Here is a 25280-nt window from a genome sequence, read left to right on the forward strand (position 1 = left end):
TTCTGCAACTATTTCAGTCACATGTCTCTAAAACAAAGATTCGTGGATGAGCCACAGACGTCTCCTCCGACTCTAAAGGTAGAAACGTGGTAACTGGTCTTAATGGTTTTTACACACACGTTGCATTCAGTCTTAAAGTCCCTGCATGTCCCAGAAGACAGTGACTATCTGGTCCATGTACTCAATCAACATCAGGTTCTGTTGTTTCCAATCTGTTGTAGAGCATTGTGTGTTTTTACGACTGTGTTTTACAACTCCACAGTTAATACACACTCAGTAAAACTCCCGGCTGGAGATCGCTCCCTCCGAGGACTAACATTCCTCTCATGTTGTGTCAGAGTTCAGGAGGAGAAGGGCTCAGCACTCTGCTTGTGTACTAACACACACATACGCTGCAGCAAGCTTGTCAAAGATGAGTCATTGGGCTTTTGTATGGTCATATTCTCCTGTGTGTGTGTGTATAGGCTGTAAATTGTGTGAGTGTTCCCTTTAGGAGGAGGGTTGTTGTTGAGGTGAATGCAGCCAGAAGTCAGAGAGTCTGCCGAGTGTGTGTGTGTGTGTTTATGTGTGTGTGTCTTTCAGTGAGCGAGTGTGTGTGTGTGCAGCAGCTGGAGACTAAATGGGTGTTGAACTAGAAGAAGGAGGTGGAGAGGCAATTGGGAAACCTCCTGAAGTTCATAACCTCTGCAGGGGGCCACAAGATGCAGAAAAACCTAATTAGACCGAGTGTGTGTGTGTGTGTGTGTGTGTGTGTGTGTGTGTGCGAGTGTTTGTGTGTGTGTGTGTGTGTGTGTGTGTGTGTGTGTGTGTGCGAGTGTTTGTACATGCGAGCGGTTTGCCTTAATGTGTGTGTACTCATGCACGTAGATGCTACTCCCACATGGATGTTTCTGTAAGTTCGTTTTCTGCAGAAAGAAGCGACGCAGATGAGCTTTCAAGGTTAAAAGGGGCTAATGAGCTTGGAGGAGATGAATCCACCCATTTATCTCAACTTCCCTCCATCCATCCATCTATCCATCATCTCCATCCGTCCTCTTTCACCCCCCCTCCCTCTCTCCCTCTCTCCCTCTGCCTTCTCCTTCCCGTCTGTCTGGGCTGTTTTCATCCCATCTGCTTGCTCTGTGTCAGAGAGCATCCATTTAAAACCCTGAGTCTCAGAGGACAGAGTCAGTGAGATGCAATGGGCCACGAAAAAAAAGGCCAAAAACATGATGCTTCAAAAAGTCCTCCTGCCTCCTCTCTCCTCTCACTCCGTCTCTTCCTGCTCGGTTTACTCTTCTGTTTATTTCTCTTTCCCTGACGCGCTCTCATTATTTCCGCTGATGAAAGAAGCACGGGGGGGGGGGGGGGAGATCCGGAGATGAAAAGCACCGGTGAGGATCTGTGATGAGGAGGAGACGGGACTGAAGATGATTTCAGGAGGAAATGTCCTCAGTGAGAGGAGATGACTGAGATTGTCATGGAAACACCGGCGCTGGGATGCCGGGCGGGGCCGGCGCCTCGTGCACGCTCGAGGCCTCGTGCACGCTCGAGGCCTCGTGCACGATCTGAGTTGTGCGCTAAATGAAGTATGTGAAGATCAGGGATAATCAGGGGTAATTGATTAGACAGTGTGGCTCTTGGTGTTTGTGTGTCTGCATGTGTGCAAGTTTGTCTGTTTAATCAAGGGTAATTAAGCAGTGTGTGTGTGCATTCATATTTTTTTCAGTAGGTGTGTGTGTGACTGAATGTGTAGCTGTGCTTGTGTGTATTTAAAGTGAGTGTGTCTGAGGATGTGTGGATGGTTTCTGTGGTTGTTGCTTCGTGAAGACGAGAGAGGTCGACCTGCAAACTGAACCTTTTCACACCAGTGCAGTAATCAGCTGTAACCACATCACATCAGATCTCTGAGACTGAGCTACAGCACAGTCCTCCATCATGAGTGTGACAGGGTTACAGTGTTAGAGCAGTGCAGAGTGTTGAGCAGAATATGGGCAGCATTAAATGGGATGTTTTCCCAGAGGATGAAGGTTTTCCAGGAAATGAAAAGAGCAAAACTGTTCAAATAAATACGTTTCGTATAGTTCAGCTTGTCCAAGTTGGAAAATGAGAAATCTGGTAAGAGTTCTGTCTTATCATAGGAAATTACACTGAAAGAAAATTCTCTCTCACATTCATATTACATTAATGTCTTTAAAGGAATAAGTGTACCTCACCGTAAAGCCCAGGTTCTGAACTGAGTGTTCCTGGAAAAGAAAAAAAGAAACTGCACAGTGCACTTTGTCATTCATGAATAAATGCTAATCACACTCGGTCCGATGCTGGAGGACGTTCTCTGTGCTCTGACATCGACCGGAAAATGTTGGTGCATGTCCTTCTCTGGCGTGTCTCCTCCATTATGCTTTGTTTCCACCCGTCTTCTCCAGAAGAGAGCCCACGTTCTTCAAATCGAATGCGAGACCCACCTCAGTGATGCATCTTGTCGAAGTCAGAGGAGGAATATTTAGCTCATCTGTAAAGAGGTTACTCTCCAACCCTCTTCCCACTGTGCATCTGTGATTCCTCGTCTGCGTCGCCTCTGGCTCCCATTAACCCACCGTGATAACATTTAGCCGCGGCCTCACCCCCCCCACCTCCGCGTACATCTGCTGCGGTGATGAGCCCGTGCCTCCGGGACACGCAGCTTTACACATGCAATCACGACTTAGATCTTGTTACTTTAGTTTGTCGATGGATCACAGCACATTGCACACAGTGTGACACTTGTGTAGAAACATCTTCCCAGAGTTTTAGGTTCTGTCTGCATCTCCTCTGCAGGAGGAAGTAAAGCAAAGAACAAAGGGGTTTACAGCAGAAAACTCACAACGGACTGAAAATGCTTTTACTGCTCGTTTGATAAATAAATGTAATAAATTAGGAGTTGAAACCTTCACTCAAACACAGGAAACACCTTTTTACAGATATAATATTTCTTACTGTCTTCAGCAGGAAGGGAGGATTCAGGTTGGACAGCACGTTCACGCAACATTCATATTAGCAAATTTATCATATGAAGTGTAAAACAGAAGTTTCTAGTGCTGTGATTGAAACTGTGTTTTCTGAAGGTGGAAGCACAAAGTGCCTGTGCAGGGGGGGGTCAGATATCATATTGTATCTTATCGTATTGTGTAGGTGGATATAGAAGCAACAGAGGCTGGATAGAAACTCAGAACTCAGCTGAAAGCAGAGGGAACTCGACTTGATGCTTCCAGGTTTGATTTTCCTGTCGGTAGAAGCTCAGTCCTCAAATCCATTTTTTATATTCGTCCTCAGTGTGACTTCACAAAGCAAAGCCGGCGACTGTGACGTCTGTGTTCGGAGCATATTCATGGAGACACTCCTCCGCGCCTTGTCCGTGACCAAGAGCTGCTTTTAATGAGAATCCCCACAGTGGAGCTGCTGCCTCTGGCTCATTGTGTCTGTGGGTTTCAGGCCTGGTTTCAGTCGTGAGGAGGTGAAGCACCGAGAGAGGGAGGAGAGGGACGGTGACGGAGATCAACAGAAGATTATTTGGGATCCTCTGTTTCACTACTCGCTCCCCCTCTCCTCTCTCTCTCTCTCTCTCTCTCTCTCTCCCCCCGTTTGTCCACAGTATCACTCTACCCTTCTAACTCTTTGCACCTTGCCTCCCCACATCCCAAATCTTCTCATTTAGATTATCCCTACCGCAGCGAGTGTAACTGGGTAGAAATGGATTGCTTTCATGGCTCGCTCTCTCTCTCCCTTCCTCCCTCTCTCCCTCCCTCCCTCCCTCCCTCTCTCCCTAATCTCCTCCACGTACATGACACTAATACAGAGACTGATATAAGCTCCCCTGCCTCTCACTATGACATTTATCACCGTGCTTCTTAATGCAGGCAGGCTGCTGCTGTTGATGAGAAATCAGGATGACAAGCGTGGCCTATTTTCCTGCTAACGACAGTGTTGCCTTTTCTTTTTTTTTACCACTTTTTATTTGGAGAATACGTTCACAGCGCAGTGTTTACTAAAGCGTCTCGTGAGACGTGTGGCAGAGACCTGACACCGAACAGTGATCGTGCAGCTGGCAGCGTCTTGTCGGAGTCGATCTCGGACCCATTAGTGCTCCGGATTGAGAAGCCTGATGTCAGAGCACCTGAGGGAACCTTGGATCTGGCTTTTAAAGAAAGTGATTTCCTGCATAAACACACTTTTTGGATTTCCAGGAGGAATTAAACGTCAAATGGTGACATGCTCAACTTATGTGCCCCCCCCCCGAAACTTTGAGCTCCCTGACATGGGGATTTGAGCCCATTTACCAAACTGAGTTAATTCAGGGCGGTGGAAAAGTGTTGTGACATTATAGAACAGCATGTCACACCTGGAACTTTGATAGGAACTTGCCAGGTGATCATCAGGCTGTTTTCCTTGTGCACTGGTTCTACGTTAGTGCTGCTGATAGTTTCTTCCTTTTCTCAATCAATCTCTCGCTTCTTTCACTCTATAAACTTTGATCTGTTTAGCTAATGCTTTGATCCAATGGAGAGAACGACAGTGCCAGTAAAGAGGTAAAAGTACCATCTGCGAGCATGTGGCAGGAAACTCTAAACTTGTTTTCTGTTCAGTTTAAGTTTAAAACTTCCCCACTTCTATCCAGCAGTAATCACTCGATGAAACAATCCTGAAGTTCAACACTGTCAATAATCCCCTGAAGGAGGAAGTCCTGCATTGGTCACAGATCATGAGCTGGCTCGACCAGTTGCCCCAGTGGCACCAGTTGAAAGGTTAGTCTGGAGCCATGAGACGAGGGCTGCAGTTTCTGGTTTTTTTTTAAAATGAATTTTCATTCCTCAGTTTTTAGACTTTGAAAATTGGAGACAGAACCAAGCTGCTCCTGCATGTGACCCGGGAGTGGTTGAAAAATGAACGTGCCTGCTCTAATGGACCTTCGTACCAACACTGTTGTTTATAGCCTTTACGGAATAATGGGATTTAAAGTAGTTGATTAACGGAAGGACGACAGCCACCAAAGACCTTCCACAAAACGCCATTATTCAGCTGTCTCTTACTCAGACGCTTGATAAATGCCACTAATGCTTAAAGCGTAAATTGCCCAATAAATAACATTCTGGCCTCAAGTTGTGTTTGAGCTCCGGCCTGCGAGTTTGCACAGGGAGAAAAAAGTAGGACAGGGAAAGTTGGATCCATCATCCCTAATGCCTTCTGTCACATCAGTTGGATATCACCAGACACTGTCCCCTAATTTAGACATCATATCCTGTCCCTCGGTCGCCCCGACCCGTCTGTCTCTCCCTGGCATAACCCTCCTGCAGTCCCACGTGAGGCCCGAGTTAGAGTGTTTGGAAGCAATCTGAGACCTCTCCTCTCAGCTCTCCTCTCCTTTCCTCTCGTCTCCTCTTAGCTCTCCTCTCCTCTCCTCTCCTCTCCTCTCCTCTCCTCTCCTCTCAGCTGCTCTCCTCTCCTCTTAGCTCTCCTCTCCTCTCCTCTCCTCTCCTCTCTCCTCTCTTCTCCTCTCCTCTCCTCTCAGCTCTCCTCTCCTCTCCTCTCCTCTCCTTTCCTCTCAGCTTTCCTCTCCTCTCCTCTCCTCTGCTCTCAGCTCTCCTCTCTTCTCTCTTCTCCTCTCCTCTCCTCTCTCCTCTCCTCTCCTCTCCTCTCAGCTCTCCTCTCCTCTCCTCTCCTCTCAGCTGCTCTCCTCTCTCCATCCACCACAAACCCTCTTCCAATTTGTTTTCTCCCTGTGCCCAATCCATCGCCTCTTTCATCTCCGTCTCTTTTCCCCTATACGCTCACATGAACAATTTGTATAGTTCACAGGCTCTCTATCCAGACTCACTTATAGTAATGCCCCCCCCGCTGCTATTGTGAGCATAATTCATTCTTGTCAGCGCCGCTCGGATCATTATTTGATGTCCGACGTGATTCCTCTGAAAGGGAAAGTCGGCCGTTCCCTCCCCGGCTCGTCACCCGGCACAGGGTTCCTCTCAGCCAGGCTCAGGTTGTTTGATTGGCGTTCACTGCTGTGTTTGCCAGGAGCGCTGCCAGAGCCCTCGCTGATATTTGCATAAAACAGAAAGGGGTTCAGATTTCCCTGCTGTTCCGTATTCCACTGCCCTGACTGCCCCCCTTAGAAAAACCAGCATGAGACTGGGAGCAGGGAAGAAGAGACGCTGTCCTTGTGAGCAGCTCTGCACCGGAGGCTCAACTCCTCTCCTCGCCTGGTTCGACACTTTCTTTTCTCCTCTTTTTAGCCCATCATGAATTACTCATACAAATCCTACACGATCATTTCTCTCTCTCGCTCACTCGCTCGCTCTCTCTCTTTCTCTCTCTCTTTCATATTCCTGCAGAGAATCCTCTTAACAATGTCCTGGCATGTGAGTCCTGCTCCACAGGTTGCACCTTTTACCTCTGTGTGCCGCCGATCAGTGCGATCTGGACTCAGTCCTGGGTTGACAGCAGGCCACCGCTCCGCCCTGTGGTTCTCACTGGCTGACCAATAAGAGAGGCGGGGGGAGGAAGCAGATGATGGGAGGAGGAAGAGGAGGAGTGGGGACGATAAGGAGGGTGGGAAAGAACCAGAGGGCGATAATGGGACGGTTAAACATCGTGGCCCGACTTTGTGCTGGTTTCCACTGACCCTCTTCAAATAACCTCTCTGTTGTGTGTCTGTGTGTGTGTTTGTGTGGCTTCGCCCGGCCCGTAACCCTTAACAGCATGAGGCCCAACACAAACCTCTCTTCACTGACGCTGTAAACCCATCTCTCCTTTCTGTTTCAATCTTCCACTGAAACAATAGCGGAGGGGCAAACTTGGCTCACACCAACATGAAGCATAGAACAAAAGGCTGGCCGGGGGGGGGGGGGGGGTGGAGTGCCAGCAGCTGGACACACATGTGTGTTAATAGAGCGAGATGTCTGCAGAATGCAAGGAGCCTCTGGGAGAGTGAATGAGTTCCATTCAGCCTGATCCCAGCACTGCTCACACTGAGGAGAACATTACCACACACTTGTAAGAGGATTGTAACACACGTAGAGGAAGACACAATCACCACAGCACACTCACAACACAAGAAGAACACCTCCTCCACAACTGAGCCGTCAATTCCTTTTGCCCTTTTTTTCTTTTCCTCCACCCATTTTTCCATCCCTCCTTCCAACCCCTCCATCCCCTCTGCAGAAGCCCTGGAGGATCCGCTCAGTGCCGGCGTCGTGGCGGGCGCCGTGATTGGCTCCCTCCTGGCCCTGCTATTGGTTGTCGCGCTCGTTGGCGTTCTCCTGAGCCGCAGCCGCCGGCAGCAGAGGCGTGGCTACCCCAGCGGCAGCGACTCCACCGCGGCGGGCAGCGGGGGGGGCAACGGCGGAAATTATGGCAACAAAGCTCGGCTGCTTTTCAGCGGCACCGGCAACAAGAACGGGACGGGAGCCAACAACAACGGGCCGGTCTACACGTACCGGGAGGGCTGCGACGCCACGGGCACTCTGACGGAAAAGGCCAACGACTTCCACCATCACCATCTCCACCTCTCGACCGCCAGCAAGCCCCCGTCGGCCCACGACATCCTCCTCAGCGGCGACATGGGCGAGGCCGAGAGGAGGAAGTTCGACCTGGATGACAGCACGGAGGAGGAAGAGGAGCAGTACGATGGGTTCGGAGGCGTCGGGGGAGGCGGGAACATGCTGCCCCCGGCCTATCACGTGCGCAGGGGCCACGGCGGCGAGGAGGAAATGGACGTGTACCTCGACGACGACATGGAGTCTCAGAGAGATGGCTCCGTCATCTCCCGGACTGCCATTTACGTCTGAGGTCGCAGGGCAGGAAAGACGAGGGGCTGAGAATAGGGAACCGAGATGTGGTGGAGGAAGTGGGGGAATCCGGGCCCCCCCCCTTCAACAGCGAATAAATCAACACGGCCTCCATCAGCTATAAACACCGACGCCATCAATTATATCCTCTCTGCTTGACTGTGTCATCTTAAAAAAAGAGGATTGAAAGAAACTTGATGAATTCAGAAGTTGTTGTTGTGAAGCGGATGAAAGGGAAACCTGTGGTGGCAGAGGTGCACTGTGGGTAATTATGTGTGTAGCTGCATCATGGAGACAAAAAAAGAAAAAACCCACAGAGACTCTGGACGCGATGCTAACCGCTTCTTGTTCCTTCAGCTTTGCAAGTGTGTTGACGTGCTGAGTGTTCGTGTTTTCTACGATAAAAAAAACGTAATCTGCAAAACAGCAAAACCACAAAACCACAAAACCGCAGCTACTCCAGGACTGCCTTCCTGTTTCAAAATAAAAGTCCTTCATCCACACATGGAAAAGGCTTCTGTGGACGTCGGCCGCTCGGCTGCAGACTCTGGTTCTTCACCTGCACCGATTTTAAAACTTGAAAAGTCTAACTTTGTTTCCGCTCATCCCCCCCCCCCAACCTGCTGACTCCGCCCGGTTGTCCTGGTGGGTGCAGCCGAAGCGAGGCCACCTAACAGAAGTGACACAACAGACTGAGCAGCGTGTGCTAATGTGCGGCTGGCTGTGGTGTTAATGATGTGCATCGTGTGTGTATCGGGTGCCGTGTCACTATAGCACAATTGTTGTTGTTATTGTCGATGTAGATGTTGTCGTTGTTCTCGTTGTCTAATAGTGTTGATCTCTCGAAAAGAAAAGAAGCACCGGGAGCCTTGGGGGTTCACACAGCTCCACGTTGGGTCGGTAATGACTCAGTTAATGGGTAAAAAAAGATTCTTCTTTGTTTGCAACTCTCTTTTCTTTCCCTCCTCTTTTCTCTCCATGCTCTCTGCCTCTCTTTCTCCATCATGTCTTCCTGTTCCACATGCATCCCACACTGTTTGTTTTCCTAAGCCGTGTCCCACACACATTACACTCCTCTCTTATTCTGTGTTTTTCTTTATTTACATAACGGGCAGCTTAGATGAGAGCCGTAATGACTGTGTGCAGGGAGAAGGGGATAACTCCTTTTCATAGTCCTATCTGGGTCGCATTCAACCAGGCAACATATTCACCGGCTTTGTTGGAGGCTGCTGCGTTTCATTTATTCATTTTCCATGTTCCGCAGAATGTTCTGAGGATATGAACCGGATTATTCCGTGTTCTGTATCCTGATTGGACAGGAAGACACGGTCCAAGACACATTTCAAGAGAGGATGTGAACGCAGGTTGAATGAAATCCCAAACTCCCAGATCTTTGTTTCTTGTACGTGGCGAAGCTGCAGCTAAACACAAAGGTTAAACATAGTGCGACAGGAGGAGACTCTTTGTCTTTAATGAGACATTAAACATTGAGATTACAGTGAATTGTTCACCGAAGATGCAGAACTGCATTTTAAATATTGCAGCTTTTTATTCTTGTGTTTTGAAAACTGCACTTTTTACATTTCTTGTCTGAATGGATCATTTTCAAACACTTCTGCTAATCCATCACTGAGACGTAGCTCTCATGTGTCTGCACACATTTGCCTTATTGGTTTCCAGATTTTTCCGACTCATCTGTTGTTGTTTTTTTCAGGGCACAAAATCTTAATTAACTGTTGTATTATATGACTTAGTTATGTTGGACGTGAGGTGACAGGAGGAGGCTGACGATTGGGTGTAATGTAAAAAGAACAAACTCGCCTCATCCTCTGCTTTCCAGTCTCATGCACAACACACAACATCTACTTAAACCCCATTTACACCTGGTTTTAAAATGGATTCCATCTGAATGCGGTTGGATCCAGCTTGACCAAAAGTAAAGTACAGGTGTATATACACCCAGGATGCATTGAGGACATACTGGGCTCTGATTGGTCCGACCACCTCAGGAGGACAATCGGAGTGAAGACGAGGAGGTGACGTGAGGGATCAGATCTCAAAGTCGATAATCAGGTTGAATCTATATCCAGATGTTGAAGCTGGATACCAGACACGTTTTAAATTCCAGGTGTAACTGGGCGTCTCTGCTGCTTTAGAAGTGCAGTGTGATTGTGTGATTGTGTGATTGTGTGTTGGTGGCTCGAGTCGTTTTGCAGTCGAGGATACTGTGAGTGAAATCAAAGCTAAAACTGTGTGGTATTAAAGGTTTTGTATAATCATGTCATTAAATCCATGAAAGCATTTTAGAAGTGTTGTGAATATCAACACAGGTCAAATTCACGGGGGAAGGATCAGAAAAGGGAATTCTGATTTTAATGGTTCACCAAAAATTATTGTTTTCAGTCTTGTATCATTTAATTTGTTCTTTTTTAATTGAATTTAAGAACTTGTTGTGATAATTAAGACATTTTTAACTAAAAGAAACTGTCAATGAGCTGAAAGCTGAGATATTTGAAGCTGAGATGTTTTCTCGTGTTAAAGCAACACAGTGTAATGGGTACAGAGCAACAGCGCCCCCTGCAGACACACGTGGCGATTCATTTGTGTCCTAGCGATGAAGTGGTTTTAACGTGAAGTGAGTGTCGCCTCACTCACTGAATTGAAACACAACTGAACGCTGGATATTACCCATGATCCTCTGCTTCCTGAACCAGAAGATCTGGACTGTAACAATTCCACCAAACTCTGTTCAGAATTCTTCATATTTCAAAAGTTTCCTCCTCAATATTGATAACTCGTTTTTGAATGACTTTAAAAAAAAAAAAAAAACTGAATCTTCATCTCATTCTATTCAAGCGGATGTTTTACGGTAAAGAAATTCCGCGGTGTTGGTTTAACCACGCCCCCTTTTCAGATCCACGCCCCCCCGTGCCGGCGCAGGTCCCTCATTGTTGATCGTTGTCGAACTTTGTGCGATTTGTTCGTCTGTAAATGAGACGTGTGTTGCATTTCAGTGGCGGCATGTCGTCACGTGTCACAGTGTATTCGGACGTGTTACCAGTTCATCTCCCAGTAACGGAGAAACAGCTAGACTGGGACTTCACATGCGTTAGAAGCTGATCATTGTGTCACTGCAGTACAGTTTGAAGTGTGTCTTCAGCTCCGGAGGGTGCACGCATGCTTCAAGATACACAAATATGTCAAAGTGTGTTGGTCTTTACATTTTAAACTTTACATTTACAGCTGCTTATCATCATTTTAGTTTGATCTCAAATTGGAAATATAACCGGTTCTACTTAGACTTTCTAATGTTGTATGAATTAAAGTCCCTGAGGCATAAGGCTCCAGCCGATGTGAACACGACACCACAGTGACGTGTTCTGTTTGGCCGCTCTGCCTCAACACATCTTTCCTCCAGAGGTTCCTCTCGCCGCTCGTTCACTCGACTGTGATCTCAACGCCGGCTCCTAATGAGCTCCAGAGTCTGGAAGCGTGCGTGCACCCTCGCTGAGGAAACTCCTCCTCACTCATAACTCTTGTTTTTGCACAACCCATTTTCAATAAAAAGATAAACTTTCTGAAACAGTTCTCTGTGGAAAAAGTGGTAATTAATGAAGCTGCATCATTTCATCAGTGGATCAACACCACACGTCCACGTGCTTTCCTGGTCCCCTGTGCATTTCACCGAGCGGCACAGAACCTGCTCTGGGATATTCAGCTTCTCCTCTGTGTTCTAAGTTTTCACCAACTTAGGAAGACGATGGATTCTTCCTGTTGCACAACACAAGTTCTACCTGGTCCGTCCCAGGTCAAGGAAACATTCATTTATATTTAAATTTCTTCTGAGGTAGACCTGTGAACTACAGCCGAGCTCGTAGGGTTTGAAGTCTCTGCAGTCACGAGATCTCGATGACCTTCCTGCTCACACAGAATCAAACCGTAGTTTCCCCCGGCTGAGCTCTGATCAGTGTGAGCAGCAAACCACGTCCAGATGTGTTTTCTGATCACGTTTCATCCGCCCGCGTCTCCGCACTCACCTTATCATCCAGATACAGATCACAGTTTCCAATGATGTTTGGTACCGTCACACCAGAAATAATCGGTGCCATCTATAACCTGAAGAAACGTGACGTCAGCCACAAGCAGACCGACATCTGTGGAATAGATCAAATGGCCGAGGATGAAATGAGGCCAGTGTTTGGAAATATCTGACCTTGAAACGAGGAACTCAGCAGAGAGGTCACCTCTCAACCGTCCTGTCACTCAACCAGAGCCCCATCAAAATGCACAAGGTCATAGATCAGTCCTCTAAATATGATTCATCTAATCAAGATCCATGAATTATTGGTGAAAATGTCCTCAGTCCACATTTAATTCTCGGTACAATTGCCACCGAGTTTCTACTTAAACACGGTAACGGTCAAGGACTTTAAAATAACTCTAATCTGCTTGATCTTTTTACTACTTTCAATTTCAGAAGAATAGATTTAAAACGGCTCGTAGAGAATCATAGGATGTTTGAAACACAACCTTGAAACTAATTGAAATTATGCTTGAAAAGAATAATTATCTTCCGTACGCACAATTGAATCGTCCTAGAATAAGACGGCTCTGCTTTCTTATCATGTAGCGAGCGTCTCCGCTGCCCGAGTTGATAATGGGGTCGTGTTAGCGACAAGCGTCCCTCGCTGATCTTCAGCCTCCGGCTCGGGGGGGTGGCAGTCCTGAACGCAGCCCCTGTAAAGTCTCATCCTTTCCGCTGTGAGTGCGGCGCCCATGCTAAGCAGAGGAGGCTCCAACAGGTCACTTGGCTCTGTCAGAGGGAGAGGAGGAGGTGGAGTGAGGGGGTCGCTGGCTGCTCCGTCTGGGGAATACCAAACAGGCCCAGCGAGGAAGGAGGAGAGAGTTTTTCTTTTCACATCAGAGGGAGCAGGAGCTAAAAAAAAAGAAGATGAAGAAGAGAAAGTGAAACCTCAGCCCCTGCTGAGAGCACGAGAATACATCACTGGGTCTTTTTATATTTTATTTTTTGGGTAAACCACCTGAGACCAAGAACGTTTGAACCGCTGTCAATTATTCAGCCCGGAGCCGGAAGTCAGGGACGGACACATTTGTCAGTTGCGGAGCCCGACTGGTTGGCTCCAGTGTAAAGACGAGTGTGGCAGGAATAATAAAACTGGGCAGAATGGGATTTGCAGCCTCGACGGTGAAAGCTGGAGGGAGGTAGGAGGCCTCAGGAGTGGGTTTGAGTGCCGTGCCACGACTCCGCTTGGCGATTGGCCGGTTACAACCCACAACAATCCACAGTCCTTTCTCAATCCGGCCAATTAGTCGGAAAGAAGCTCCGTCCTGTTTATAGCTCTTCAGCACGACAGAGCTTTTTAATTGTAAAGACATGTTCTGCTCCGGGGACCCTGCGCCGCGCTGGAATTGTATTTATCCTCCTTTCTTCATATTCCCTCTCTTTGCTTCTGCTTTAGCACCCAGTGCAAGCTGCTCTCTCTATGTTTAATTCAGCAGGAGGCATGAAAGTGTTCCGCATTATCTCCCTGCCTCACAGGAGGAGGAGGAGGAGGGTGAGATAGAAAGAGAGGGTGAGAGACGAGGAGTAGAAAGAGACGAGGAAGAAGAGGCCTATTAGTTATTGAGCTGAGCTTTTGTTGTTAATCCGGTTAAAGCCGAGCCGCTGCCAGGCCGGCTGAGACCCGGCTTCCTCCTCCCAGCGCCGGTGAGTCGGCGTCGCATTGAACTCTCACCACTTTACAACACTGGCCTCCTTTACCTCCCTCCTCCCCCACTGTGCTGCTCCTGCTCTTCTGGAGCTAAACCTGGTGACGCCATTCGTCAAAGCGTGTCCTGCTCAGGGGCTGGGTCAGCGTTTTACTGTGGATGGTCATTTATTCTTTAGGAGATGAAGTTCAGGGTTTGTTTCCTGTTCTCAGATTTTGCAGTTCTGCCTCTCGCCCTGTGAATCACTGGTTTTAACACTAATGATGTTTGTGACTGCTGTGAAAAGATGAATTACACAGAATGTAATTTAACAGCTGATTATTAATAGTCAGGCCATTGATCGCCACCTGGTGGCTGGCTGCAGTAAACCTCACCTCCTCCATGTTGGTGAATGGAACACGGACCAAACTTAAAGTCACGTTAAATGAAAGTTTCTAAAAGGTATTTTCTGTCATTTGAGGAACTTCTGATTCCACTGATATTTGTGTGGATACTTTTGATAAGTTTTGTTTAATTCGATATTTGATGAAGAATAATATCCAGGGGTAGGATTAGGGCTTCAAATACGAGCTCTTCAGTTGAGTTCTTACCTTTTAAAAATAAATTCTTCCAACATTTTGGCCTCACATTACCAGTGATATTGTTGTTGTGGTCGTTTGATGAATTTAGATTCCCTCTTTTCTTCCTCTACACAATCAACTGACAGATGAGTGTCTGTCTGCACAGTGACTGATGAAGTACAAGTATCAAGAAACCGTGTTTCTTTTGTCCTTGTTTCAACCTTCTTCAATTCGCTGTTCTATTCAGTCATATTACACTACAATAATTCATGTAACTTGAGAATCCTGCAGCCTTTCTGCAGTGACCTGGATCCAAAGAGCTTCTCGTATCTTCTGTTTCTCAGCCCTGAACTCAGAGTTGCAGATAGTGAAGCCGTTACCTTGCTTCAGAATGTGTGTGGCTCTGGATCAGCTGATTCGACGCTGGCAGCCGGGGATGCCAGACTTTGATCGTGACCTTAACATTGATGTTCAGACAAAGAAACTGTGTGGGCCTGTTTTTTCTTACTCTTTCTTTTCCTTATGAAAAGCATTTCTATCGTTCATCTCTCTGAGACATTCAGGCTTTTATTCCCTGCTGCCTTCGTGACCCTGCTGCTTTTCAATTTCCGTCTAAATCAAAAATCTCTTTGACGCTTCAACCTGTGCAGGAAACAGTTGTGATATTATGTCAGATCTGGCATCAATTCACTTGTTTTTCAGAAGTAATGTTGCTTTTGAACTCTTGTGAACTTGAGTGTTTATTAAGATCTCTGATTAATCCTCAACCTGAGATCAGTGGTACCGACAGGGACCTCTCGGAGCTCCGCCCACTGAGTGGTCGGGTTCTGGCAGTAGCACAAAGCAAAGTCGGGAAAACTTTGAAGACGTTGAACCAGGAGGTGTTCAGAATCATCATGTGACGTGATCAAAGTGAGCAGGTGTGACCATCCCAGGCTGAAATCATCAACATCTGATTAGTGGGTTTGTTTGTGCATTTTCACATCGTCTCTGAAAAACGACAACATTGTTCAGACTTGAATCATTTTGTGAAAAACACAATTCTCAGCTGTTGCTTCATTTGTGCAGTCAAGGCTCATTTCTGCTGCCTTCAAGTACAAAAGTTGATTACGTGTATTTAGACTTTTCTGCTAACATGGAGGAGGCTGGGTTTATGGTTTGTACCACAGCCAGCCACTAGGAGGCGATCAAGATGCTTTGGCTGAAGGTTACTGTCATCTCCATCTTGTCATGTTGTTCAGCATCTTTAAGAAACTCCACTTAACTTCCAGGTTTAACTAAACTAATAAAACACTTTCAAGCTAAAAAGACACGGAAAAAAAACCTCTATAGCATTATAGCTACATATATCCCATAATGCAACAGTGAGGCCTTTACATTATCATTTTGCTCTGTATTGGTATTTAACCCTGCATAGTTTCTTCTGTTAATAAAATGTAGGTCAGCACAAAAATGTTGAGGCCTGAATCGTCTAATGAGGTGAAAACAGAAACGCTGCAGATTCCTCATCAATCAGGATCGTGGGCGAACAAGATGGATGATTTGCTCACTTCAGACTAACTGTGACTAATTTCAGGGACATTTTCAAACTCTTGAAACACGTGAAGCTGCTTGGAAACAAGTGAGGTTACATCGTCCCCCACGGGTGGATGTGTTTCCTGCCGCTCTTCTTCCCTTTTGACTGAAGATGAGATTATAACACTTACACAGAGAGATGGTGGTTTTTTATAGAGCAAAGCCTCGTGTGTGTTGGACGACAGCCCAGCTTCCTTCTTCCCTGGTTCTTTAGAGAGTGAGAAACCACAGGATGGAAAGATAAAATCCCAGCCGGTAGCAGATTCCATATCAAGTCTGTCAAAGAATCACTTTCGCTCTTTGACAGAAGAGAAGACAGAAGAAAAGAGTTTATTTATATTGATCAGGAGGTGAAATCCAGGATTAATTCCCCAAACAACTTCAGGGAATGTTCGCCCTCCATTTTATGGACGTGTTGGAAATTGACAAAAAAATAACTCGTCAATAATGTGAATCATGGTATTTCAGTGTCCGGGCTCTGTTTTAATTTGTGTAGAGGAGTAAACCTGAAATGAACCCTTCAGTTCTCTGCATGTGAGTGGAATCATTTAACCTATATTACCAGATATATTTCTTGCAGCTCGTGTCCGATGACATATGTCTTATTTTGGGCTGAAACTCCAAAAGTGCCAGCAGACATTCATTCCTTATAACCTCAGAGAAGCTGAGATCCTTGTGCAGGTGTCACATTTGGTCATTTCTTCTTATCAGAACTGTACGTGTGTCGGTGAAGCCTCCATCCCCGTCCGCCGGGTCCGAGCTGATCACCGGTCTGATATGTGGTGGACAGGCTGTTTGTCCTCCCGGAGGACGAGTGGAGCGAATGGGGTTAAATTCAGCTGTGAAATCAGCAGATAACTGTTTGTCCAGGGGGAGACAAATGTGTGTGTGTGTGTGTGTGTGTCTGTGTGTGTGTGAGGTGACAGGGACGTTTCCTACTGACTCCAGTCTAAGCTCTGAGGCTTACGGGCTGCCGGGCCCTAATGCCAAAGTCAGAGCTCAAACTTCTGGAGGAAAATCCCCTTTAAGTTTCAGAGGGTTGTTGGTGTCAAATTAAAAGTCCCGTTCCCGTTCAGAATCGTTTCTCTTTTATTCTCTTAATTTACGACACCTGACAGCGTCACTACTATAACCAACCAATCAGGAACGTGTTTTGGAAATATGAACGTTCAGTGTCTTGACCAGTGGCAACAGCATCTTCAAGGCTTTCCCTGTTTGGTTATTAAATCCAGAAACCAAGCTTTTAAAATGTAAAGCTGTTGATTCCCTGTTAGACTGTCAGCTCTCTAAAGATGGACGACTTCTCCACTTCCTCCCACCTTCCAGAAGTGAAGCCAAAAACATCCCGGATGTCGCCATCTTGCAGGTTTGAAACTCGATCAGTTGATGGAGCTGTGTTTGTGAGGTCCCACTCATGTCGTCCATCTTGATGGTTTCCCCTTGTTGCCAGTTGTTAAGCTAACGAGCTGCTAACCTCAGATTCATAGTTAAAGTTTAAAAAGTACTTTTTACCGTCTCATCTATCTTGAGCTAAAAATAGTTTTTCACCAATTAACAAATTGCCGAATGTTTAACTGGGTTTTTGAGCCCATGCAGCTTCAATGCCCTGGGGTTGTGTTACACATCTGTGTGTGTGGGTGTTGTGCGTTTGTGTCAGTGTGTGAACAGGTGTCTGTCGTTCGAGGTGTTGATCAGATGCTAAGTTTAGGAGTAGAAATAAACTTTTCTTCTACTGCGGGATCAGGAAGGCTCACTGCAGAGTGACAGATGTGTGTGTGTGTGTGTGTGTGTGTGTCGTATGAGCGCTCAACCACTGTTTTACTGTGGGGAGCTAATTTTGGTGGGTGTAGGTGTGGTTTCACTTTATTCTCGAATCATTACAGATGTTATGCAGCGGTGATTAATATATTTCCATGCACACGTACAACGTGTGTGTCTTTTCCTCAGTCCTCCAGTGATTGTTTGCACCGTGACAACACAAGAATTCAGATTCACGCTGTTAAACTGCCAAACAAATCTAACTCTAACTGCAGGAGACAGATTAGTAATCTGATTACTTCACTTGCTTCTTATCTGTTATAGTTGACCTTCTTCAAAATGCAGATAAAGGTCAGAGAAGTGTTGTTATCTTGAATTCAATCTGGAATGAAAAGTTGAGGACTGTTGATCTTCTTCTCTCTTGAAAGTGGTTTACTTTACTTCAACTGGTTTGGATCCATATACGTGAGGGACCTGATTGAGGATCACTGGAGTTTCTGCTGCACCGATGACGCTGCACTTTCTTTTCCTTTTTATCTTTCACAATCCAGAAGCAAACGTTTCAATAATCAATTATTCAAGTGACCAATTATTTCATTTATAGTATTTTTTTTTTCCGTATTTTTGAGAAAAACACAAAAATCAAAGGACTTGTGCTGCTCTCGTGTCTGTTTGTTTTATTCGTATGAAATATATCGTACCAGTAAAATGATTTAACAGATTAAAGTAACGTGCACATAGTTCTACAGATGTTTCTGTTAAGTTTTCTGCAGTATTTTAGAAACTGGGATTTGTTAAGCTTCAGTTTGGAAACTGAGCATCATCTCCTCAGGTTCACTCCTCATCCCACCTGTCATGTGACACTCGGAGCGATCCATTAAAACAATCCCAGACCAAACCAGTAGAAACCGCCACAGAGCGCTGAAGATAAAATGGGATGTGAGCGCAAAATACTGTGAATGGCCTTGTGATGAGAAAGGAAGGTGAATGAGATCCTCGTCTAAATGATGGAAGATGAACACGGGGAAATGAAAGTTCCACAGACACTGAGGTCACTGTGTTTGAATGCAGCGTCGGTGAAACACGCTGGTTTCATGAAGTGCCGTTAATGAAGCACTCTGCACCAGACAAATGATCCCACTCCACCACAGGCTCACGATGGCAGAGCAGCAGCCGCGGGTTGAAGGAGCGGCACGTGGAAGCCGGGGAGTCGCAGCTGTCACCGATCCACCCAATGAACTGGAGGCTGATTTATTCTGAGGCCTGAAGAACGTGCGGCTCCCGCTTCTCTCCGGAGGAAGCGTTTCTGCAGAATTTGTGATTTTCTGGGTTTTATTGCCGTAATGGAGACGCGCAGAAAGTCACTCGGGGACATATTAGAGAAGGAGATGGATTGGTGCGTGTGTTGTGTCTGTCGCTGCCAAACACAACACACCATTAACACGGGGCTGTTTGCCTCACCTGCTGTTTAACGTCTTCAGCCCGGCTGCTGCTGCTGCTCAAACTGGAGCCACACCACAAAGTGCGGCTGATTGTAGCGTCTCAATATTTTTAGCTGGTCGAGTGAAAAACCATATTTTCCTCCGATAAGAAGTGAGAGTGTTTTCACAGCTGATCGCGAGTCGCACACAGTCGACAAAACGCAGCGATAACAGTCACTCCAGCTAAATCCAGGCTGAATGACTCACACATTTTAAACCACTCGTACAAAGTGCGACCTTTACGTGCACAAACAAAGCACTTGAAGCTGAAACACGTTTTGTACGTTGCAAAGAAATACACACACACAGTCGTTATTAGTATATTTAATTAAATTGAACACATTTTCATGTGAGTGTTAGTTTGCTATTTATGAAAGAATTCAGTTATTTCTTTTGCAAGATGAAGCGAAATGATTAACTTACAGCCTGCAGCCATCTCTCTCTCTCTCTCTCTCTCTTCCTCTATCTCTCTCTCCTTCTCTTTCTTCCTCTATCTCTCCTCTCCTCTCTCCAGTCGGACCAAAGCGAAACACAAAAAGATAATTGAAAAAGTTTTCAATTAATGAAGTCGCCCTCAGCCTCGTGGTAACACACTCTGCCTCTCTCTCCTAATCCATTGGCTCAAATCTCTCTTCTCATTTCACTGCCAGCTGTTTCATTCAGCTCCTTGAAGACGGAGGGGAAAAACCCAACAAAGGAAAATGAAGGAATAAAGAGGGAAAGAGATGATCTACATTAAACCTAATTGCTCACATTTTGCATTTCATCCAGCTTCTCCTGGCTGCGTCCTACTTTTCTCGCTTCTTCTCCTTTTTCTCTCCAAACTAAGTCAAGACATTCAGAGTGTTGTGTCTTCGCGGTCTGAAGGGAGTCTACTGTGTGTAGTGGTCTTGATTGTGGTGATAAAATAAGCTTCTGATGTGAGTGTATTTATCATTTGTACTTTTGCAATTGAGTACAAACCACTTGAGGGTACAATCCCCTGTGTGGGCAAGAAATTGATGGTAACTACCGGCGCAGCTTCGTAGAGGCAATAACAAAACATCTCTTCAGCTGCTGCAGGTGTGAGATTGAAGGTTTGACGCCGGTGGCATCATTAGTCTGTAGATGTAATATGAGAAAGCAAAGCAGTCGTTTGTATCACTGAAGTGGTTTCACTTTAACTCATCACTGGGACTCGATCTTCTGTCTGAAGCCGTCTGAGCCCGATGCAGTGGAAGGAGCTGCGGTGACTTTCAGTTAGTTTGTCTCTGAGACACAGTGATGAGACTAAATGACCATCGATACACATACATGCAAATACACAGACATAAATATACTCCAGTAAAAGCACCACATTAACGTTCTACTACAGTTAAAGAATTGACTTACCTCTATATACTTAAAGTACTAGAACAGGCTACTTCATCTTTATCAGCCTCGGCGGTGGCGTTTCTGCTCCTGCAGGAGGCGGGGTCTAATATCATTGGATCAATTCCCCCCCTGTTATGGTTATTTTATAGAAAACATATAAAACTAAAAAAAGGTTTAATAAAACCGAAATGCTTTGAAAAGTGTAGTAGTGGAAAGTACTGATATTTGCTGATATATGTAGCAGAGTAAAAAGAAAAGTATCATTAATAAATCTACTTAAGTAAAGCACAGATACATGAAAAGTACAGAAACAAAGTACTTTGCTACTCCCCCCCGCTCTGCTCTGTTCTTCCAGCCGCCGGGAGCTTTATGAATTCCAGCAGCGTGACACTTGGTGTAATTGCTGCTGAAGCTGAGGTGATTGAGTCATTACAATCAGAATCCAGACACTTTGTTCACAAAGTATAATAAATGTACAGAAACTGGTCTGGGTGCAGATTCTCAGAGGAACAGTTCCCTCAGTAAAACCTGTTCCCTGGATTCATTCTGTCACCAGCTCGACTCTGTGAATGGAAACATGATCGAGTCTCTCCGGACCACAAAGTCTTCACAGATAAATCCAGAGCGACTCTCTGAACAATTAGTAACGAGACTTGATTTGTACAGAAGGAATATTCTGTTTCTCACGGGTTGTTCATTTCATGTGAGACGAGGATTCAACACCACGTTGGTTCCTAGAGTCAGACGTCGGTGTTCCTGAATCGATTGCTCCGCCTGTCCGTTCATCACCTTATTTATTTATAAGTTATGAGCCGCTCAGTTATTGCTGTCTGTTCCTAGTTATTTGTTTTTACATCAAAGTGTCTGAATGTGCAGCTCAGTGTCTGCTCGTATAAAGAACGACAACTTGTTTATGTCATTGGGGGGGCAGAAACCAGGAAACACAACCTGTTCAAATAAAACACATTTGAATATCACTTTGGCGAAACACTTCTCCGGGGCCGTCATGTCGTCCATCTTTATTTTCTCTGTTGTGTGAGGAGCTCTCTTCACGTCTCAGCCTCTTGTGTAAACCACTCACCTTCGAACTGGGTCACTTGGATTCATGTGTCCCACCAGTCGCTGGCTCTTCTGCTGAGTCATCCCCCCCCCCCCCCCGTCCACAGCGACTCACACCTTATCTCCGGCAGCACCTTGTTACCCCGTCCTGCGCACTAACATATTCCTTTATCTGCTGCTGAGAAGAACAACTCTCTCTCCTTCTTTATTTATATTTCTGTTGTTTAGAATCTCTGCCATGTTGTAATGAAACTGACCTGGGCTCTGTTCTGCCTCCTTCAGCCTTTAACCTGTTTCCCTCTGTGCACAATATTTAGCCAAAGAAAAAACCTTCACCCGTAGAAATATTCAAGTTTAAGTAAAAGTATATATGTTTAAAACAACCATGGGGTCAAATAAACCTCTCTCTCTCTCTCACCCTCTCTCTCTCTCTCCATCCCCATCCATCTCTATATCCTGTTCACGCACTGACAGATGTGTAAATACAGTACATATGTACACAGACCTCCAGCCTCTATCGATTTTGTGCTCAGTGCAAGTTCTTGTGCTGTTCGTGTGGCCTCTGGTACAGAAGGTTAGAGTTCGAATCCCAGTCCGGCAAGACCAGCGTGGGTTCTTAGGCAGGACCCTCACAGCCACCAGGCTCTGACTGGAGTGGTACCACATCACCTGGGTCTCCGGGGTCATCTACACAAATGCAATCTTCCAAATCCTGAATTTCTGCACTTATTTCAAACAAACAGATCCTAACATGCTAATGCTCAACATAGAGTCTTTACATTGGCACCTGTTGTCTTCTTTCCTGAACTCCCAGTTCTCTAACACGACCGTCTGGTCTCCGGTTCCTCGTCCTGACTTGGAGTGTTTGCTCCTCCGACCTGCTTCAGGCCACAGCTTCTTGTTCGAGGTCACTTCAGGTTAGAGGAGGATGAGCTGTGAGATGTTCTTCATCACAGCTCCGGTTCACGCCTCAAAGCTGCAGCACCACATCACAATCTGCATTAGAGAAGTTTCTCCTCCGCTCCCTCCCTCCCTCTCTCTCTCTCTCTCTCTCAAGCCACCTCTCTCTCTGTCTCCCCCCTCATTATTCCTGCTTTCATTCCCCTCTCTCCCTCCGTTTCAAACACACAAACCAGAACTCGTTATCTTGAATGCCACCCAGCGCGGCAGCTTCCCCCTCTCACGTTAACAAGGAGGAGATTCCGGAGCCATCTTCCGCTCTTTCTTCTCCTCAGTCTTCATCCCTCGTTCCCTCTCTACATCTGTTCTGCAGATGAGAGGAGGCTCTGGTCTCTGTCTGCAGGGGTTCAAACATCCTTTTTTGATTTCTCTTCAAGGAAGAAGTGACTCCAGGGTGTCGCAGTCGGGGGGGCTGCTATCTTTAGCCAGATGGCATCAGCAGAGGAAACCCAGATCACCGGGCTGACGGGCAATGAATGACCAATGGCCGTGTATCAGTGGTCGGAAACAATGTATTAATTATTCTCATTAGAATACCCTCACCTTCTCCTGTGTTGTGGAGATAAACATGATCATTGAAACACTCTAATCAGCCCATTGCAGACACACGGTCTCTCGAATTTCTAATTTTTCTGTTTGCTGCTGATTTTCCGCTCGTCAGGTATTTTCAGCCTCGTTCCGCAGCTCCCCCCCCCCCCGAACACGTTCAGAGGGGTTGAATCTGAGTTTACAGCAGAGAAGTCGCTTACAGGTTAATTACGATTGTTCGGTTCATCCAAGACAGTGAAGCCGCCGCACGTCAACCAGCTGTCACATGCAAATGCAACGTTCTGAAGGCTGAGCTGCAGCTGGTGTAATAGGTACACAGGGACCGGGGGGGGGGGGGTCAAACACGGAGGCGTCAGCTCCGAGAGTTTCAGGTGAATGAGGATGAAAACGTTTTCTTTTAGCGATTGTTGAAAATAAGAAAAACAAATTAGTCAATTTCGTGTTATGGGAAACTAACAGTTGTATTTATTCAAGGAGTCACATGACACCTCCAGCAGATAGAAACCTTAACGAGTCCATTGAGTATCTATCAGTCGTTTTCATTTTCTACTCTTCTCCTACGTGTTTTCTTTATTTCTCCATTTCATATCTTTCTGCTTTGCCTCAGTCGTGTTATTTTCACATTGGAGCGTTATTAAAGTGGGGCGGATTTGGAAAAGGCGTTGGTTCTTGCCGCGGCGGTGTGAGTGGCGCTGATAAGACGATAAACAACGGAAAATTGGGTTTTGAAATGAGACGCCGGGGGATTTGATGCACGTGGGGAAGCTTCAGAGACGGAGGGATATCTGTCTAAATAAGGGCACGGAGGCAAACCGGCTGGATTTAGATCAACTCTCCCTCAGTGGTTTTCTCAGTTCAGTGGATTCTTACGCTGTGATCCAGAGGTCTGGAGACAGCAAATCAAAATTCAGCCCGAGTGTTTGGTGTTTATTGGAAAGGCCGGGATTGTGTTAGAATTTAAATTAAAGTTCAGTTGGTGTTTGGAGCAGCGGGAGTTTGTCAAGCAATGAAAAGGAATAATTGGGGTTTGAAGGCGATTAAGAAATAAAAGAAACTGAAATGCTTTTCATTTAAAAACTGTGACGCTGATGTTTTTCTGTTTTGTGAAATATTAAATTATTTTCCTTCATTTCAGAAGATTGACGTCGGAATTTGGCCTCAGACAATTTAGAGGTCACAATCCAGAAAGGTCGTTATAAAAATTAATGGATAAAGTATTTATTGAACAGATTTTTTGTTTTTAATTCATTACATATCTCCTTTATCTCTCCTTCAGCATTCCTTCATCCTTCATCTGTCCTTCCTCCGTCCTTCCTCTCTCCTTCCTCCGTCCTTCCTCTCTCCTTCCTCTCACCTTCATCTCTCCTTTCTCTCTCCTTCATCTCTCCTTCATCCATCCTTCATCTGTCCTTCCTCTCTCCTTCATCTCTCCTTCATCTTACCTTCATCTCTCCTTACTCTCTCCTTCACCTGTCCTTCGTCTTACCTTCATCCGTCCTTAATCGCTCCTTCCTCCCTCCTTCCTCTCTCCCTCCTCTCTCCTTCCTCTCTCCTTCCTCCGTCCTTCCTCTCTCCCTCCTCTCTCCTTCCTCTGTCCTTCCTCTTTCTTTCATCTCTCCTTCATCTTACCTTCATCTCTCCTTTCTCTCTCCTTTATCTGTCCTTCATCCATCCTTCATCCATCCTTCCTCCGTCCTTCCTCCGTCCTTCCTCTCTCCTCTGAGCTGTGCACTGAGTCTGTCTCACGACCCTTTGACTGCACAAAGTCATAAATTAGCGAGCACTGAGAATCTTTCTTCTTCTCTGAAAGGCGTGTACACACATCTTCGATCCATCAGGAACATCCAGGAAGCTATAATCCTCTAATCTCTCCCATTCCTCGCGGTTACAGCAGCCAAACACTTCCTGTGATCTTCCTTTCTCACTCCATTTCATTTCAGAAGCGACGGGTTTCCTTCTTTTCTTCTCTCAGCGTCGTAACGTTTCGGTTCATGTTGTTGTTGCTGTGATTTGGATCCATCTGTGGCTCTGACATTTCAAAGCTGTTGGGTCCTTTCCTAAACGTACACACACTCGACAAACACGGAGGACATGCTGAAAATCCTCCGTGTTGTTTGCAGTTGTCTGGAAATTATGTCAACACGGCTTCTTCTTCAGTTTTAATCCTGCTGATGTTGTGTTTGACGTTCTCTGCTGCAGAGCATGAGCTCGTTCTGTCGTCTGCGCTCGAGCTACAACGGTCCACCATCATCTCAGAAAGGGAAACTTTACAAGGAGTTTTCTGTCCTCACAGGATCCATGTGGCTTCACCAGGTTCCCCTCAGATCATCTTCTTTAACTTGTAAAGAATCTAGACGTCTCTATCAAAGATGGGATTTCAAACAGCAGCTGCATCACTTTACATTCATCATTCGTCTGTCGTAGCTTTTAAGATTCTGTTCTCTTCATTTCCTGTT

The 25280-nt window shown here is 46.0% G+C and overlaps 1 protein-coding gene across 3 annotated transcripts in view; it reads left to right on the forward strand.

Annotated features, from left to right (window-relative positions):
• pvrl2l (PVR cell adhesion molecule related 2 like) overlaps positions 1 to 25280 on the forward strand; it is a 208652-nt gene that overhangs the window by 118572 nt on the left and 64800 nt on the right. The window contains exon 7 of one of the 3 annotated variants that reach the window (XM_062409907.1): positions 7174 to 11387. The exons of the other annotated variants lie outside the window; for them this stretch is intronic. Within the exon in view, the coding sequence (XP_062265891.1) occupies positions 7174 to 7799 (626 nt within the window). The 3' untranslated portion in view covers positions 7800 to 11387. Of the gene's footprint in view, positions 1 to 7173; positions 11388 to 25280 lie in introns of those variants that run through there. 3 annotated transcript variants of the gene reach the window in all.

This window comes from Platichthys flesus, chromosome 17 (genome assembly GCF_949316205.1).
Source record: "Platichthys flesus chromosome 17, fPlaFle2.1, whole genome shotgun sequence".
NCBI classification, from domain to species: domain Eukaryota; kingdom Metazoa; phylum Chordata; class Actinopteri; order Pleuronectiformes; family Pleuronectidae; genus Platichthys; species Platichthys flesus.